Below are 16362 nucleotides of genomic sequence, written 5' to 3'. Positions count from 1 at the left end.
TGCCTCCCTCCTTCCACACACTCACAGACATGTTACTCTTCTGACTAAATGCCACAGGAAAATGGAAACCCCTGTAAGTAATGAGTTGCTAGTAGAGTCAATAAGCAAATAGGAAGGACCAGCTGTAGAAACAACTCAAACTGGGAGGTTCTATCTATAAAAGGATCATTTAAAAATAATAAATTATAGCCTGGATACACCAAAGGAGGCTGCAGAATCTTTTATGATGGAAGTTTAAAGGACAAGCCAAAAGTAGCTGCCAAGAACAGAGCAGAAATACTTTTGCCTGGCTTAGCTAAGGATACTGTAGTAACTCCCATAACATCCCTGCCTAGATTTACATTAATTTTCAATTTAGGTAATAAAATTGATTAAGTAAAATATATACATGTTTTGCAATAGCAATATATTGACTTCTGTAAGGCATCAGCCTCTGTGCCACAACTGACTACAACATGTTACAGACTCCCAGGGCCAGCTGAAGATACACCTGGACACGACAAAGCAGGGTAAGACAGAGGAGTCTCTTCAAGAACCAAGCCAGGTCTGCTCCACCTCAACCTTCTGCATTGCCTTCCTCCTGATGGAAGCTGCCACTTCCAGCTGCCACTTTGGAAAAATCCAAAACTTTCACATTTGGACCATTACCCTGTTTGTGTTATTTCATTAACTAGTGAAGGCCACTTCATATCTTAAATCTATCTGAGCAAAATCCAACATACCCAAATGCAAACCTTCATTGCAAACAAGGACTAAGGCTACAGAACAGGAGGTCCACACCCATTAAATATAAGGTACTAATGTGCCATGACAGCAACAAGTGATGTGCATTATAAGAGTGTAACACAAAGCTGGAGGATGGTTTTTACATGCCATTGTTGAGAAAACTAGGGCATGGTATTGTCTTTGAGATCTCCAATTCAGAACTGAATTTAAAAACCAGGAAGGGAGGTACATCTGTGCTGTATGTGGTGTCAATATATGCTCTAGACAAAAATTCCAGTTACTGGTAAAATTCAAAGACCTCAGGAGATGTGCAGTGTGTGCAGATGATCCAGTAACTCTTCCAAGCCCTAACTGTTTGAGAAGTTTAAAATGCCTTTATTTTTAGACAGAGTTCAACTATAAGACATTATAGGCAAAGTATAACATGATACAGATATTCATGCCCACCAAGACAGATACTCTTTTTTTTTTTGGTCAAGAGAGCTCTCACAGCTTTGGGGTTTTAAATCTCATGAGTTAATCCCTCACTTACTCTACTGTTCTGTTCCTACTCTGCACTGTTATTCTAGTTAAGCCCTGTCAAACCTAGGTCAGAGGCAACAGAAGAAAGTGACATTAAACATTTCTGCACTTGACTCCTCAAGGCCTGCAAAATTACAGACAAACACAGAGAGAAATGTTAATCTGAATGGTAATGAAGCCATAAAGTACAAAAAAAAAAACTTTCCATTGAGTCACTTTGGGAAAGCCAGATCAGTAATATCTCTTTAAACCTCCCACAGCCTAGAACAAGATGTTCCAGAGATCAAGCCCACCACCATGACAATGTGCCCATGACACACAATACCATAAATTATACACCATCTAGCATCATTTATTATTTGTATGTTTAGAGGTGACAGAACTACCAGTTTATCCTCAGGGCATTACAAGTACTTGATAAAAAGAATTATCTATGTGCTCTTCAGAATACCTGTGAGCACAGCCCAGCCTCGTTTCTCCTTTCACATTAGACAGTTGGATGCTGCTTATCTCTAAACACCCTGAAGACATTAAATAAATACTGGAAACAGGATCCCAGCCTCAGGTACAAGGTACGTATTTGGACAGGGACACCTTTCCTGATCAGCCAGCGCTTTCCAAAGTCAGAGAACATTAATTTGACCACACAAATAAAGACTAACAACTAATTAATGAATTGGGGAACATCATCCCAGGGTATTCAAATAGGAGGCCTCACAGTACAAGCACATACAGCACAAACACCTTGAGGCTACTGATCCTTTTGCACCCACCACCCATCTTAAGACATCCAAAACTACAATGCCCTCTCTCTGTATTAATACTCGGCCTTGTACAATTCTATATTGGATCAATGACTCCTGTTTTCATGTGCACACAAATGATAAACTGCAAAAAGTCCATTTTTGACACTGAAATGTCACAAGTATTTCCAGTCTCTCTCAAAAGTTCAGCTACAGATAGATTGCAGAGACAAAAAGAACACCTGAAGGAAATTCACAGCAACTGGAATACTTAGTACTGAACCTGAAGGTAAATGTGAATAGAAGATCATCCTGGATTTTAGTCTGACTGCTGTTCCAAACACACATTTTATAATTAATAGTAACTATTTCCTAATGCAATACTTCATTTCAGTATAATGCTTGGATTCCCCCACAATTCCTTACAGTTTCATCACCTGGTTTTCCCAACAGTTTAAGGGTTTGGGATCATGGATGTTCATTTATACAAACAGTCTCTGCCCAGCTTGATCTTAAAAGCAAACCTCAGCTGCACGTGCCATTGAAATTTAGAACAGGCACTAGTCAGTCAGCTGCTTCAAACTAGATTGCTGATATTTTGGCAAAGTTCAGGTTTTTTAAACTAGTTTCCATAATATCTGGTATTCAGTTGAACATGAACTCAAAGCGTTATAGTAATGGCTAACAAAATCAAAACACCAGTTTAATACTCTGAATTTAATATGTTTGTGAATAAAGGTGCACTAGAAATGTTAAAAGATCATTTATAGCATATATGACCATTAACATACACATCCGAGCTGTAACATACTCTTAGTCACAAGTTAAGAGAAGTCAACTTCTAACCCTGACAACAGACTGTACTATAAAAGAAGTTTGCATAGAAAAGGATAGAGGGGAAGAAATCACTGAAAAACATTTGTCAACTACATAGCAAAACAAAAATCTCAAACCCTTAAAATAGTCCAAGCATTCTTTGCTAAATCGCTTGAGTGAGCCCAATGTATGACACAAAACAATGGACAAGCACATGATTGAAAAAGCTCTGAGATGTGCTGGGTTTTGAGACACCTTTGATCATTTAAAGGGAAGGCTTCATTGCTCCTGTAAAATTACTTACACAGTAAGTTTAGAACTATCCTGGATTTTGCTCAACTTCAATCATTTAGCTGTGAGCCTGCAGATCAGGGTGAAATTTAACTGTGGCAAGCCACGAGGCTCTCTTTACTGGAAGCACATCAAGGTTCTCACATGAAATCTGATCATCAGCACAGCAGGATTAATGACAGAGGTGGTCAGGCTGATAAAGCAGCAGAACAGAAACCTGTTTAAACGACTTTGGAACTGCATCTGTGATAAAGTTGTAATGCATCCTCACCCCTTGGTGCCAGAACTGCAGAGCTCTGGTCGAAACTGATGCAAAAGAAAAGAGTTTATCAGTCAGTCTCTGCCTGCAGGGGGACTGGGCTTGTTTCTGTGAAAACAGACACCAGATACTCAGGCTACCACCACAGCTCCCACAGTAATGCCACCAACTCAATCCAGCTCCTTGGATGTCTGCTTTAGCTCACTGCAAAGGAGAATAGCAGGGGAAAGTTTTTAAAGAATTAGAGGACTTGTTAATGTACATAAAAATAAACTGGGTATCAGGGATTTCTCTCAGTCAACAAATTCTCAAATTAATCAATTACCATGAATGCTGGAAATTCATCTTTACTTTTAGCTACCTTTTCCCCTCCACCTGAATTCTGAAATTCTCTCAAGTAAACCGAGGTCTGTTATTTCCTAGTTATTTAGACACGACCCAAGCCTATTGGTACCTCTATATATGGCACAGCAGCTTCACCAGAAAAACTGTAATGATGAATTCCAGTAACATGCAGAACTTTAAAGCATTTAACATTCAGAAAGTTTTCCAGACAGGGAAATAAGGAAAAAGACAACCAAACAAAAAACACCAAACAAACCCTTGTTTTCAACTGTTACAAAAGCTGGCTTTATGAAGAAACGTCCTGCACCAAGTCTCCTACACACCCTGAATAGAGTTCTTCATGTCTAGCCATTTGAAAGAATTAAAAACCTGTGTTAGTGAAAACTAAAATTTCATATATCTAGCTGAACAGAAAAACTTCCATGGAGTGACTCGCCTTTACACAACAGGAAATATATACTTGGAAATCTCAATGCCTTTGGGTATTAAAGCAATATCAAAATAATTTCCATTTTCTAACGCAGGTATCTATTTACAGCAATAAAACTGGATAAAAAGTTTTTTGGTTTAACTTCAATTTTAAAAAAAACAGATGAATTGTCATGAAATGGACATAATACACTGTAAGATTGTTTCCATTTCAGTGAAACGCCAGAAAACTGAGTGGAGGGTATCTCCATGCAAAGTCAGGAACTAGAACAAGGAAATAGACTATTTTTTTCAATGCCTGAAAGACAACTCCACGTCCTGTTCCTCTACAATAAACCTTACCAGAACAGTCAGAGAAGCAGAAACACTAACAGCACTATAAAACTGCATTTGTCAAATTGCTTTGAAAAGGTCTTTTCCATGTCCCACATTCATAGCAGCAAGCCACTGACAACATCAGATTTTCTTATTCATATTATTTCCTTCAAACCAATCTCTGATTATTTGAGCTAGAAGTGTGGCATAAGCAGCAAAGGAAACAGAGAAGAGCAGTTTATTGTAATGTAATTTCAGTGCAATAAAATCTGTGGTTCCAAATTCAGCAACCACGTATGGAACTCCTTAACACATGCATCTAAGTGTTGTGAGGCAAAGACTACCAAAGGAATGTGTACTACCCCACAAAACCCAGAAACCAGCTAAATTAAAGACATTTACACTTACATATGGGAGAATCAACAGCCATGTTTAACACTACATGAATGCAAAAAGACATGGGAGAGGTCAAAAAATAAAGCAATTATTTTTAGCTTTTTCTCTTTCTCCCAAAAAGCTCTGCAACTCCTCAAATAAATTATAAGTGACAAAAAAAAAACAGCTGAAAGAGTGATTGAAGAAATATTTGGAGCCTGAAAGTTCTTCATCACTGACCCATTTTGAGTGAAGCAAATACAAGGACTACCATTTGACTTCAGTGGAAAGCACTTTGCCTGACAGTCTTGTACATTCTCATCATCAAACATGAAACAACCAACACTGGGAGGAAAAAAAAAACCAAACACACCTTGAACACCTCAGAGAAGAAACCAGAGCCAATTTTCTCACATGTGAAATCATCAAGACGAGTAAGTCTGGAAAAGGCACTTATCAGGGCTCTGTATGAAGAGGTACAAACTCTGCCCAGCTGGGATGCAGCCCCTTCTCCAGTGCTGCTGTCAAAGTCCTCAGCGCGCTCCAGGCGTGGTGGAAATCCTGCTATTGAATTCCGCTTACTTCGGTCCATTTTGAAAACAAGATTTTATTTCACTGTGGGAGGACTTCTCACATCTTAGGTAATGTGCTGTCTTCTCTACTCTTGTTGGATCCTAAAATACAAAAAAATAGAGATGACCATTATAGTGAAGGTATCTAGTAAGTTTGACAGGACTCCAATAAAGCTTTCATCCATTTAAGAGAGTAAGAAAAGAACAAAGCTATCCAAGCAGGGGCACAAAAAGCAAAGAAATAAAACAAACCACCACACATTAACAGTAAAAACAGAAACCTAATGAACTTTTCCTTTAGATACATGGAAATACCCTATGCTCTGACTAGTCTGAGACAAATAGGCTTGGAACTCAAAATTTACTTGGCAACAAACAACTTCCATTCCTTGCCCCCAACCCTTTCTTTTTTACTTCAATTCTGGTTGCTACAGCAAGCAAAAGAGCCAGAGGAAACCCCAAAAATGTAACATTTTATTCTACTTCAGTTGTAGCTGGTGACCAATCTACTGCTACAGCAAGAAACTATTTCACTTTCAGATCCCTTGATCCCCCAGTGACCAAGGGATCTCCAACTATAAAAAACCTTTTTAAATATTTTCAATCAACATAAGCAAAGTTATTCACTTAAAGCATCAAAAGCTTGTTTCTAAAGCTTCCATTTATGAGCTGTAAGTTCCAAGATCAATTCCTTACCTGGTAGGAAGACAAAGTTATACCCACTGAACACCTAGCTCCCAAATTAATAAAAAAAAAAAAATCAACAATCCTGCTTCAAAGTATTCTTATAACAATCTGCCAGAGAAATTTTCCTCACAAAGATATTTTTTAAAGCTATATTAATTTCAGTTCAACTGAAAACACAGGAAACAAGCTACATTTGCCAAGTAGGAGAAAAGGGGGAAAAAAGGAGGGGGACTAATAATTTTTTCTCTTTTTAAGAGGATGATGAAGTAATCAGGATGACTCTGGAGCCCATCAAATTCAGCTTGGACTGGCAAACTTGACAGGTATTTTAATACTGGTATTTTAAAACTTTAATTATAAAACACAGGTATTTTAATTTTTTTTTTCTTTAAACCTTAGACTTAGGCAGTTATTCATCTACTCCAAACTTCACTGTTCATTTACAGCAATTTGGTGACACCTACAAAGCCTGAACAAAGTGAGCAGTCACAAAGAGGCTACGTTTTTTTCCTCAAGGGTGAATGAAAAACTAGAGAGAAGGGAAGGAAACAATAAAATAATTTTTAAAAAGGTGGGCAAAATAACCACAGAGCAGGCAATTACACTTCTATTTACAAAGATGAACAATGCAGTGTGTTTGACAAGCATCTCAGCAACAGAGGCACAGCAGCTGTCCTGTGCAAACACAGAGTGCTGCCACAGCCATGTTTTGCAGGCAGTGTCTCTTTCAGGGATGCTCGGTGCCAGCACATCAGGCTCACACAGAGCCCTCCCTCCCCTGCTGACAGAAATCAGCTCTGCTGGACTGGCTGCAATTCATCCGCTCCAAAAAAGAAGGGTGTTTATTTCAAACATCTTAACACCTCTCTAAATGGATGTCAGTGGGTATAAGGGACTCTCACCAAGGCATCAATATGAAAATTTAATCTCTCTCAAATCCCACATCATGGTTTCCCTACAGAATTTTGTATGCAGACTCCCACATGCCTAACCTTCCTGCCCTTTTCAGATTCCAGTGGCCAACTGGCACACAGCAGAGCAGGATCCAGTTTGTGATCTTGTATTCTTGACCCAGGAGCCTTGAGGGTCTGGAAAAGGCACAGAAGCACCACAGGAAGATAAAGCCTGAGAAAAATAGCCCAAAGAATCTCCTCAGCTACAGACAAGATGCCTGGGAGTTTCCAAGGCCCACTTAAATAATTCCTTTTGATCTGAAAAGGACAAGCTATATTTTGGTTACTTTTCACAGAGATAAAGAAAGAACTGACTATGGAAGGAGAACAGACAGAGGAAACCATGGTAATAACAATTTTTTGGATCAGAAGATGCCATCTTTGAAGACTGACCAGAAAACCTACAGTAATTGAAGGAACAATTTTTTAGAACTTCTTTTCATCAGAGTAGCACCCACATGCACCAGACAGTTTCCATGGAAGGAGGCAAACATTTGCCCCCAGAAATGCACAGCCTGACAACCCAGCACCCCAGGGTACCACAGGATCACCACCCCACAGAAAGTGCAGAACCCCAGAGAGAAAACACATCTACACTGCAACCCAGCAAACTAAAGACTAGAAGTTCTCAGGCAAAGCAAGATTCAAAAAATAAAATAGGAAAGACTGCTGTTGTTTTAACTAGAGGAAGACAGACCAAGTTAGATGAGTATTAAACAAGAGGAGCCTAAATCTCGTAAGTATCCAGACACCATTAACAAAAGATGGCCTCAACACAATTTCTACATCTATTTAACAAAGGAAAAAAATCTCCCTCACACATATACACATCCTTTTGATTGAAATCACATGGTGAACTTTGCAAAACTCCGTACAAATTCCACAATGAGAGAAGCAATTCACTGTACTTCACACAAAAGAAAACCCCAAAAGGTTTTGCCATCTGGATTCCCAAGTAACCCATTCCTTCATTTTTGCCTGCTAGAGTTTACCTTTCCAGACAGCTACACAAAATCCTTGGAAAATATTAGGATACAGCTCCATTATCTTGCCCAGGATTGCATACACAGAATTAGAGGAAAATTTCAAGTGGGCACAATTCCAAGTGGGCCTCCTGTCATTTTGGCCAATTACACTAATGATCACATTCTCAATGAAATCAACCAAGGTTTAATTGACTGTCAAGTCAGTCTGAGGTACTTTAATTTACTACCTTGTATGGTTAATTAAAGTGCACTGAACAGAATCCAACACTATCCTGTAACCAACTAAAAGGTTGTTGGGTGGTTTTTTTCATATTAAGGTTCAGCTTAAAAACTCTTAAGCTGTGCTCAACAGACAGTTAAAAGACACTACACACTAGAAAATACATTTCCTAATAAATGTTTAGCTTCCAGAACAATTTTTCTAACACCCTTATTCAGGAAAAATGCCAAGAACAAAGTAATTCTGAAATTTACCTCTCAAAATGCATATCTGCCCTATTCAGTCATTTCTCATTTCTAAAAAGCACAATTTCAGAACATTTCATGCCCTACTACATTTTAATTTCTTTGCTTACCAAAACACACCTTGAAGGAAAAAAATCCATATTAATATCATATTAAAATCAGTTTCTTCACTGAATGAATGCCTTGATTGTTTAATCATAGAAATTACTATAAATACAACTATTATCAGCATTAATTGGGTTAATTAGAGATTTACCTTTCAAAACCAGTGCCAAAGCCTGCAATTATTTAAAGATGGAAACCCCACAAGAGCACATCAAGTTACACCCTAAACATCCGTGTCAAACTAACAGGTGGCATAATTAGGCAGTAATTAACATTTTATATTTCACAGATATAAAAATGGGTTAGGCTCCTCAACCTCAGAGTATAAAACAAGATCCTTCCAAAAAATATTTCAACTCATTGCTAAGAGGTTTTCTGTCCCCAGTATCTTTATAAATATGTGCATATTTGCACTCAAATGTCAAACTCACAATTTCCTAAAAGATGGCCCTAATAACAACAACCATTTTTAGACACAGAGACCATCACCAGGCACTCAGCCTGAAAAGCAATAAATCTGGCAGAAGCATGTAATTCATTTGAAAAGGTTTTTTTTTCTGAAGAACAAGATGCCAAAGCTTTGATAAAAGTCATTTGCCAAGAGTTAACTATTTAAACTTGTAGTCTGATGAAGCTTCAACAGCCAGCACTACAAAAACAAAGGAATTAAGGGAATGATGCTGGCAAGTGTCACTCCACAAAATAATAACTCAGGGGGGAAGAAGACTTCACTGTTGTACTGTGCAAATTTCAGAAGGGCTTCAAAGAAATGTAAAGAATGAACTTTTCCAAAGACTGAATTGACTGAGGTCCTTAGCCTGGAGGAAAAAAAATAAATGCAATGAAAGAATGCTTAAAAATGAAACCAAAGAATTTCAACTGAACAGGTAAAGAGAACCAGGCACTCAACAATTTTGTTCTCAGCTGCTGTCACCTGCTCTAACAGAGGAAAGTTCCTTGGTTTGTCCATACCTTAGCTTCTTGTCCTTGAGAGGAAGACAATACCAAATATTTACAGATGAGGTAGCTACAAATACCAGAGCTTGGGTTATGTTTGGCCCAGCTCACCCTGAACCTGAACTCTTTTTGAATACTTTATGGGACAAGTCTTTAGGTTCAATTTTCAGTCTTAGTTACAACAGTGCATTTGAACATGAAAATCCCAATACTTTCTATTTTCACTTACATGACATTTTGCTTTCATTTCATCTCCCCTGCACAGGATAATTCCCAGCTCTAGCCAGTGCTGTCAAAGCATGAGCTTCCTGCAAACTAGAACTGACATTCCTCAGAAGAGACCTGCATTAGCCCTGCTGCACCACTCCAGAAACTGAAAGTCTGCTGAACTGCATCACGGTTTTATAATGCAAACAAACCTCCACGAGAGGCTAAGCTGAAACAAACAGTTCATTTATTTTGTGACTCTAGCCAAGTTTGAAATTAGTAAGAGAGACCAGCTATTACAGCAGAGCTCAGGATTCAGGGCCAAGGTTGTAGGTTTAAAAATATTTTCAGCAGGCATAGGCATAATTTCTAGCACATATTTAGAAGGCAAATATAACTGAGGGAGAATATTAAAAACTCACAAATAAACAGAAAACTACTTGATCCTTATGCCCACAGTGTAATTACCAGCATTTTCTAGGGTCCAATTACAATACAAAACTGAAGCTCTGCTAAGGACCTTGCAACAATCCACTCCTGTCCTAGCCTGCTTTCAGTCCCAGGTTTCACTGCACACACAGGGCAGGCAGGCTCCAGCCTGGGGACAGAGCACCACTGCACTTAAATCAGCACTCAAGTAGATCATGTACAAGACACAGCTGCTGCTTCAAATGGATAATTTCAATACATTATGTTTGCTTAACAAAACAGAGCCCAGCAGAGACACTGAGAAGCTGCTCATGCCTTCCAGGTGTCAGCAGGCTGACATTTGCTGAGCTCTTAATAAAAAGAAAGGGAATCAAAGCCTTCTAATACCAACAGGCATTGTAACATCTCAATCTAGGAATTTCCCCCCAGCCTCTGTGCTGGGTTTGCAGTGAGGGCTGACAGCTCTGCTAGCACTGAGGGCTTCACACGAGGCTGGAAACAACTTTTGTTGTTTCAATGCAGCCAGTGAGACAATCCAGAACAGCAAAGGGAAGAGAACATGAATGCCTGACAGAGGGATGAAGACAAAGTAAACAGGCTGAATTCCATACCTGGACACAATCTGATATTTATACATCCCACACAAGGCAGTCAATATTTGTATTTTCCAGCTTAAAGTATCATCTCCACAAATACTGAAGACATTCTGTAGGCTACCCTCACTAAGCACAGGGCTGTGTCACTGGCTGCACCTTACAGTGAAACACCGAGTACCTTGTTTACTGCACAAATGGAACAGTAACTTGCTCTTCAATAATTCATGACTTTCTCAAGTGAGAACAGGGCTTCCCAAACCCGTTGTTCTCAAGGTACTGCAGACACTGATGTCTGCTGGTATTTACACACCAATGTGAAGCTCCTGTGCAATGGAAAACACATAACTCATAGTATGAGAGCCCTGGACCTGGAGTGCACCAGGTCAGCCATCAAAAGCAAAGTTATTTCAACCAGCTCCACTGCTGGCTGCAAAAGCTGCTCCATTTCTCCAGTGCAACCAACAGCACAATCACACCAGAAAGTGGTTTAGCCCCTACCAGCAATGTGTTCAACTTAACAAAAAGTGACAGGATCATATGAAAAGAAGCTTACAATCTAAGTCAGAAAGAGGACTTGGCAACAGACAACAGATGGAGCCGCTGTGATACAGTTGCTGATTATTAGATGGACTTACTGAAGAACACACAGCTCCAAATGAATATGTTAGGGAACTAATAAGCAGAAAAGGGCTCTAAGGAAAAATTATGAACACTGACCTTTTTTTTTGATCTTGCCTAGCAGAGCTCTTATTTTTGTGCCAGCTTGCAGATGCCACACTGCAAGGACACAGCAAAGGGCTCTGTCATTGTGCAAATGCATGGGTGTCTGCTACAGGAAAAATACAGAAAGGGAACCTATGATGCAAGTGAACCACAAGCTTCATTCTTTTCTGCAGCAGATACAGAAGCAACAGGCCCCTCCTTCAACCTGGCATTTCTCTCATGAGTCCATGAAACCATTTGCATAAAGGATTACAATGGCAAAAGCAAATATCTGGAATCAGAGGGTATAACTAAGTTACAGGAGGCCTGTGCCACCAGGGCAGCTCTTGTGAACTAACTCTGTCCTTCCACAGTCACAAAAATATGAAGAACTGAAGCAAGGCTTGCTCTGTAGGCCCTAATTTGTGCTTGGCCCCAGCTGCCAGCTGTTCTTCCTAATAAAAAGCCACAAAACAAATCAAAGCAAAAAACACAGGAGAGCACACACCTGCCACAAGGTATAGGGAACACACCTTTGCCTTCAGTTTAAACTACTCGTTCTGCAGGAAGGTTTTACACAAACCAAAATGGACAATGGAATTACTCAGCCATGTCTACTGTTGAACACTGCAAGAATCAGAAAATGACATTTTTATTGGCATGCAACAATAATTTCCAAGGATGATGACTAAATGGAAAGGTTTATGACTAGTCCACAGGGCACGTCAGAGTTTCTCATAAAAATTCTTATCTTAGGTTGCAAATTCCACTGCCTAATTAAGCCCATGGAACTATAAGTCTGTTGATTTTGCAGACAATAAAATATGGTAGAACTCTGATCTCTATTAAAAAATAAAACAACAACGACGAAAAAAAAATTTAAGCACAAAGGCTTCTCATAAACTAACCTAAATGTTAGCTGTTGCTTTTTTTAGATGGGCAAACAGAAACGTTTCAATAAAATTCAACTCAGTACTCTTCCAATTCAATTCATTACTCTTGAAATTGTAGCTTTCAACTGTTACAGCACCACTTACAGGAACACACAAGTGGAAAGTCCCCCGTACTTGAAGCAAAAACCCTGCAGACCCTCCAAGGGATACAACATTAAGAGTGACCACCTACATTTGTATAGCACGTCTCACCTGAAGGCCATAAAGCAAACCTATTCGCACATACACCCGGACACTCGAGCCTGTCATTAACGCGTGATTCACGTATTCTTACAGGGCTGCACTCAAACAGTAAAAGCCGAGCCAAGCCCTCGCACCTCTTGGCAGAGCGAACATTTCCAAGGCGATCCCGGCCGGGCAAAGATCCGCGCCGGGCGCCGCCAGACCCTTGCCCCCGGAGCAGAGCGCGCCTTTCCCGCCGCCCCTCACCTGCTCCGCGCACCTGCTCCCCGGCACGCCCCGCTCACCTCAGGGCGGCGAGACCCCCGTGCCAGCAGGGAGCCCCTTCCCGGGAGCGGCCCCGCTCCCCGCCGCCGACCCGCCCGGACCTGCCCCGCGCCGCCCCCGCGCCGGCCGTTACCTGAGCGGCGGCGCCTGCAGGGCCCGCGGGCGGCGCGGGCTTTCATGGCCGCATCCCGCAGCCGCGGCCCCTCAGCACCCCGGCGCGGGTCCGCCCCGCCGCTGCGGCCGGCGCGGGGGCTCCATGTGAAGCGGGAGCCCGGCTGCGGGACCCGGGGCCGCGACCGCCGGCTCCGCCTCCTCCTCCTCCTCCTCGCGAGCGCCACCGCCCACAGCGCCGGGGCGGGAACCGGCCGGGAGCCGCCCCTCCCTAGCACCCAATCGAAGCCAAGCAAAGAGTGATGGACAATGCCTGTCGACCAATGGGAAAAGGAAACCGGGCGGAGGGATTCGCAGGTAGTCTGCGTGAATGTCCCTTTCCAATTGGTCGTGTGCGCTTGATCGACACGCTGTCTAACCAATCACAGGAGCGACAACAACTCCCGAGAGACGCGCGGGAGACAGCGGCAGGAAGAAGAGGGGGCATTGCTACGGGCGCCTCGCTCTGATTGGCCAGCTCCTGAGGGCGGATTATAAATAAAAGAATCAGCCAGTAGGAAAGCGTGACAGCCAGTGATGGGCGGGTGCAACAACCAATCACCGTGTGCTTTTAGCGAGGGTGGCTGAAGCTGTCAATGGGGTGGGCACTCGGCTGTCCTGGTCCTGGTCCTGGTCCTGGTCCTGGTCCGCGGTCGCGGTCCCATCCCCTCCTTGAGGCCCTCGCAGGCGGCCCGCGGTGGCCGCGGCTGGGCTCCATGGTGGCAGCCCTGCTGTCATTGCCCCTTACTGCCCGTCCCCTGCTGGGTTTCCCCATCCTTTGCTCCGTTCTCCTCCTCTCTCCAGGATGTGCAGCTTCAGCCTTTACTCCTCCGGTTTTTCCCATCTGCCTGCCCTGTCGGTCACACGGCTCTGTCCTCCCGGTCCCCGCCTGGAACCTGCTTAATCCAGCTCACATATTCTGGGGGTTCGGCTGCCAGGATGAAATAAATCTGGGATTTTTCACATACAAACTGATATTTTTCAAGTTATCACTTATCCGCATGTAGGCAGCCTGTAGCAGGTATGGAAAAAGACACCTTTCTTCCTGCTGTGATGGACTGCCGGATTCCAAGTATCCATTCCAAAGCACGGCAGGACTAAAACATCTCATTAAACATTTGTGAGGGGGATTGGGTTTTGGTTTACATTGGCGAGAGGCTGACTTTTTCCCTGACCTCATCTTTGGCAGAGGCTGAGCTATTTTTACTGAAACTCTTCAACAAACAAAATTCATTTACTGTACAGTTATGGATAGAATTACCAAAGCTCAAAGAGTTAAAAACCAGAGGAGTTGTGACTAAAAAGAGTCTTGGGCAAGAATGTGTCACTCAGCTTTGCTGTACCATATTATTAACAAGTTTTCTCATTATTGTTCATAATTAATTTTACATCTAGTCTTTTCAGCATGATCTAAAATGTGCTTGAGGGAGTTTGCCGTTGGACACATTAGCACCAGCTCTAAATACTGAACAGAGACTTTTCCTTACAGCTGGATTAAAATCTCTCTATTCTGCAATGTCTTGATTAAATTTAGTCTCAGAATTTCAATCAAGAGTCTACAGTGAAATTTTCTCCATATGTTCAACTACAAAAGCTATTATCATCTTTGCATAGGTAAGGGATTAAAAGTACTTTGTGTGGAGGCAAAAAATGTCTTGTTTTCTTAATTTCTTCCTGGATTTCCTTCACAGGAAATTTTCCCACACTCACAAATGTTAAATATCAACCACCTGCAAACATCTATTCTAATGACAGCTCAAACACAGGGTGCAGCAAACTTTGGTAATCAAGCCGTTAAAAATATTATTATATCCATCATATTTTAGAGAGTGACAAAGCAGATGAAACTACTCAAATCCATCAGTCTCTTTTCTCTATATTCAAGCAGAATTGAGTCTCAGAATAGAAGGTTTTAGCAAGATTTTTTCTTTAGAATTTTTTTTAAATAAATTTAATTTCAATGCTTTATATTTTGCTGGGATTTATTTCACCAAGGTTTTGTGAAGTCAGCTCTGGGGTCCTTCATGTCAGGGTCCTGCGACTTTGTATCCCCTTTAAAAAAAAAACAGTATCTCCCTGATATCCTCGTTCCTGCTGCTTGGGGAGCTCTTAGTTGGCTTTAAGATGACATCTGCTGGTAGGTTTTGATTACCGCTCTTTTTAGGAACTGAGCCCAGAACTGCGCAAATTAATTATCATTCCCCTGTTTCCCATCAAACAATTTACCTCCTTTTTGTTTCCCAAGCAAGATGTGTGTAATTCCTGCTTTTGGGGCTGCGAATTCTTACTGGTAGTATCCAGGAATAAACACTGGTGCAAAGCAGCATCACTAAAACACACCAGAGAGATGCAGGGAAGCTGAACCTTGGTTGGAAACGCTCACATTGTTTCATGTAACATTGCGAGAGGTCCTGTGACTCGTGACGTGACTGAGTCTTGTTTAGAGAGGAAAATAAATCATCTTATGAGCCCTCCTGTGGCTTCATCTCAACAACAAGTCCTGTTTTAAAAGCAGGAAAAAACACAGGGTTCACTCCTGGCTGGACATAAAAGCAGACAGGGGAAGGTGGGTGAGAGCAGGCAGAAGGGGGAACTCCCTTCCTCCAGGATCTGCAAATGCCTCAGAGGTGGGAAGTTTGGGAGATTTCTCCTTCCCAAGAAGAAAGCTGATGCAAGGAATCCATGTAAATTTACCCCCACTGCAGGAGAGCTGGTGTCTTCCCCAGAGGCTCTAAAATTAAACAAGTGTCACACAACAGGGACTGTCTCTGTTCCCTCCCACGGGACTGAGACAGTGGTTTGACCTCACAGTATTGTGATGAGATTGGGGACTTCAGTGATTTAACACAGTGATTTAAATACTTTCTGTAATGAAACCTGCCAAGAAAAACCATCTTTGGGTAGGACTGGTCAAATTCTGCTCTGATTTACTCCTATGGAGATCAGAAGTCATGTCACAGGAGCTGGAAGAGAGGGTCCCCATGGGAATTCCAGGAATTTTCTCTTGATTAATGCCAACATAGGTCCTTTTCTAGCTCCTGTCCTAGGGTCCTTTTCTAGCTCCTGTCCTAGGCTCCTTTTCTGCCTGCTGCCCAGCTGGGTTAACAATTCTGCCTCACCACTGGTGCAGAGGAGGTGGCCAGTGTGCCCTTGTGCTCAAATCCTGCTCCGTGTCAGCTCCATGTCAGCCCAAACCCACCACCACAGGTCTCTGCACGAGACCTGGCAACCATGGGAATGTCAGAGCATCTTCCATGCTCCCCTTCCAGGGGGCTGGCACAGCACCAGACACCCTGCCTGGGGAACTGGACAGGGATTGTTCTAGGGCAGAT

General features: G+C 41.9%; 1 protein-coding gene across 3 annotated transcripts in view; it reads right to left on the bottom strand.

The window, feature by feature from the left end:
* Positions 1–13231, bottom strand: part of TESK2 (testis associated actin remodelling kinase 2) — a 77283-nt gene extending 64052 nt beyond the window's left edge. Inside the window, exons 1-2 of one of the 3 annotated variants that reach the window (XM_074545892.1) lie at positions 12901–13231; positions 5195–5495 (exon numbers count right to left, since the gene is read on the bottom strand). In XM_074545892.1, coding sequence (XP_074401993.1) covers positions 5195–5413 — 219 coding nt within the window. In that variant the 5' untranslated portion in view covers positions 5414–5495; positions 12901–13231. Of the gene's footprint in view, positions 1–5194; positions 5496–12900 lie in introns of those variants that run through there. The other 2 variants (XM_005482210.4, XM_014263759.3) reach the window with 2 other exon arrangements.
* Positions 13232–16362: the final 3131 nt, after the last annotated feature.

Source organism: Zonotrichia albicollis, chromosome 8, assembly GCF_047830755.1.
Source record: "Zonotrichia albicollis isolate bZonAlb1 chromosome 8, bZonAlb1.hap1, whole genome shotgun sequence".
Classification (NCBI taxonomy): domain Eukaryota; kingdom Metazoa; phylum Chordata; class Aves; order Passeriformes; family Passerellidae; genus Zonotrichia; species Zonotrichia albicollis.
The sequence above is the reverse complement of the archived record's forward strand: the minus strand, read 5'-3'. Positions and strand labels throughout refer to the sequence as shown.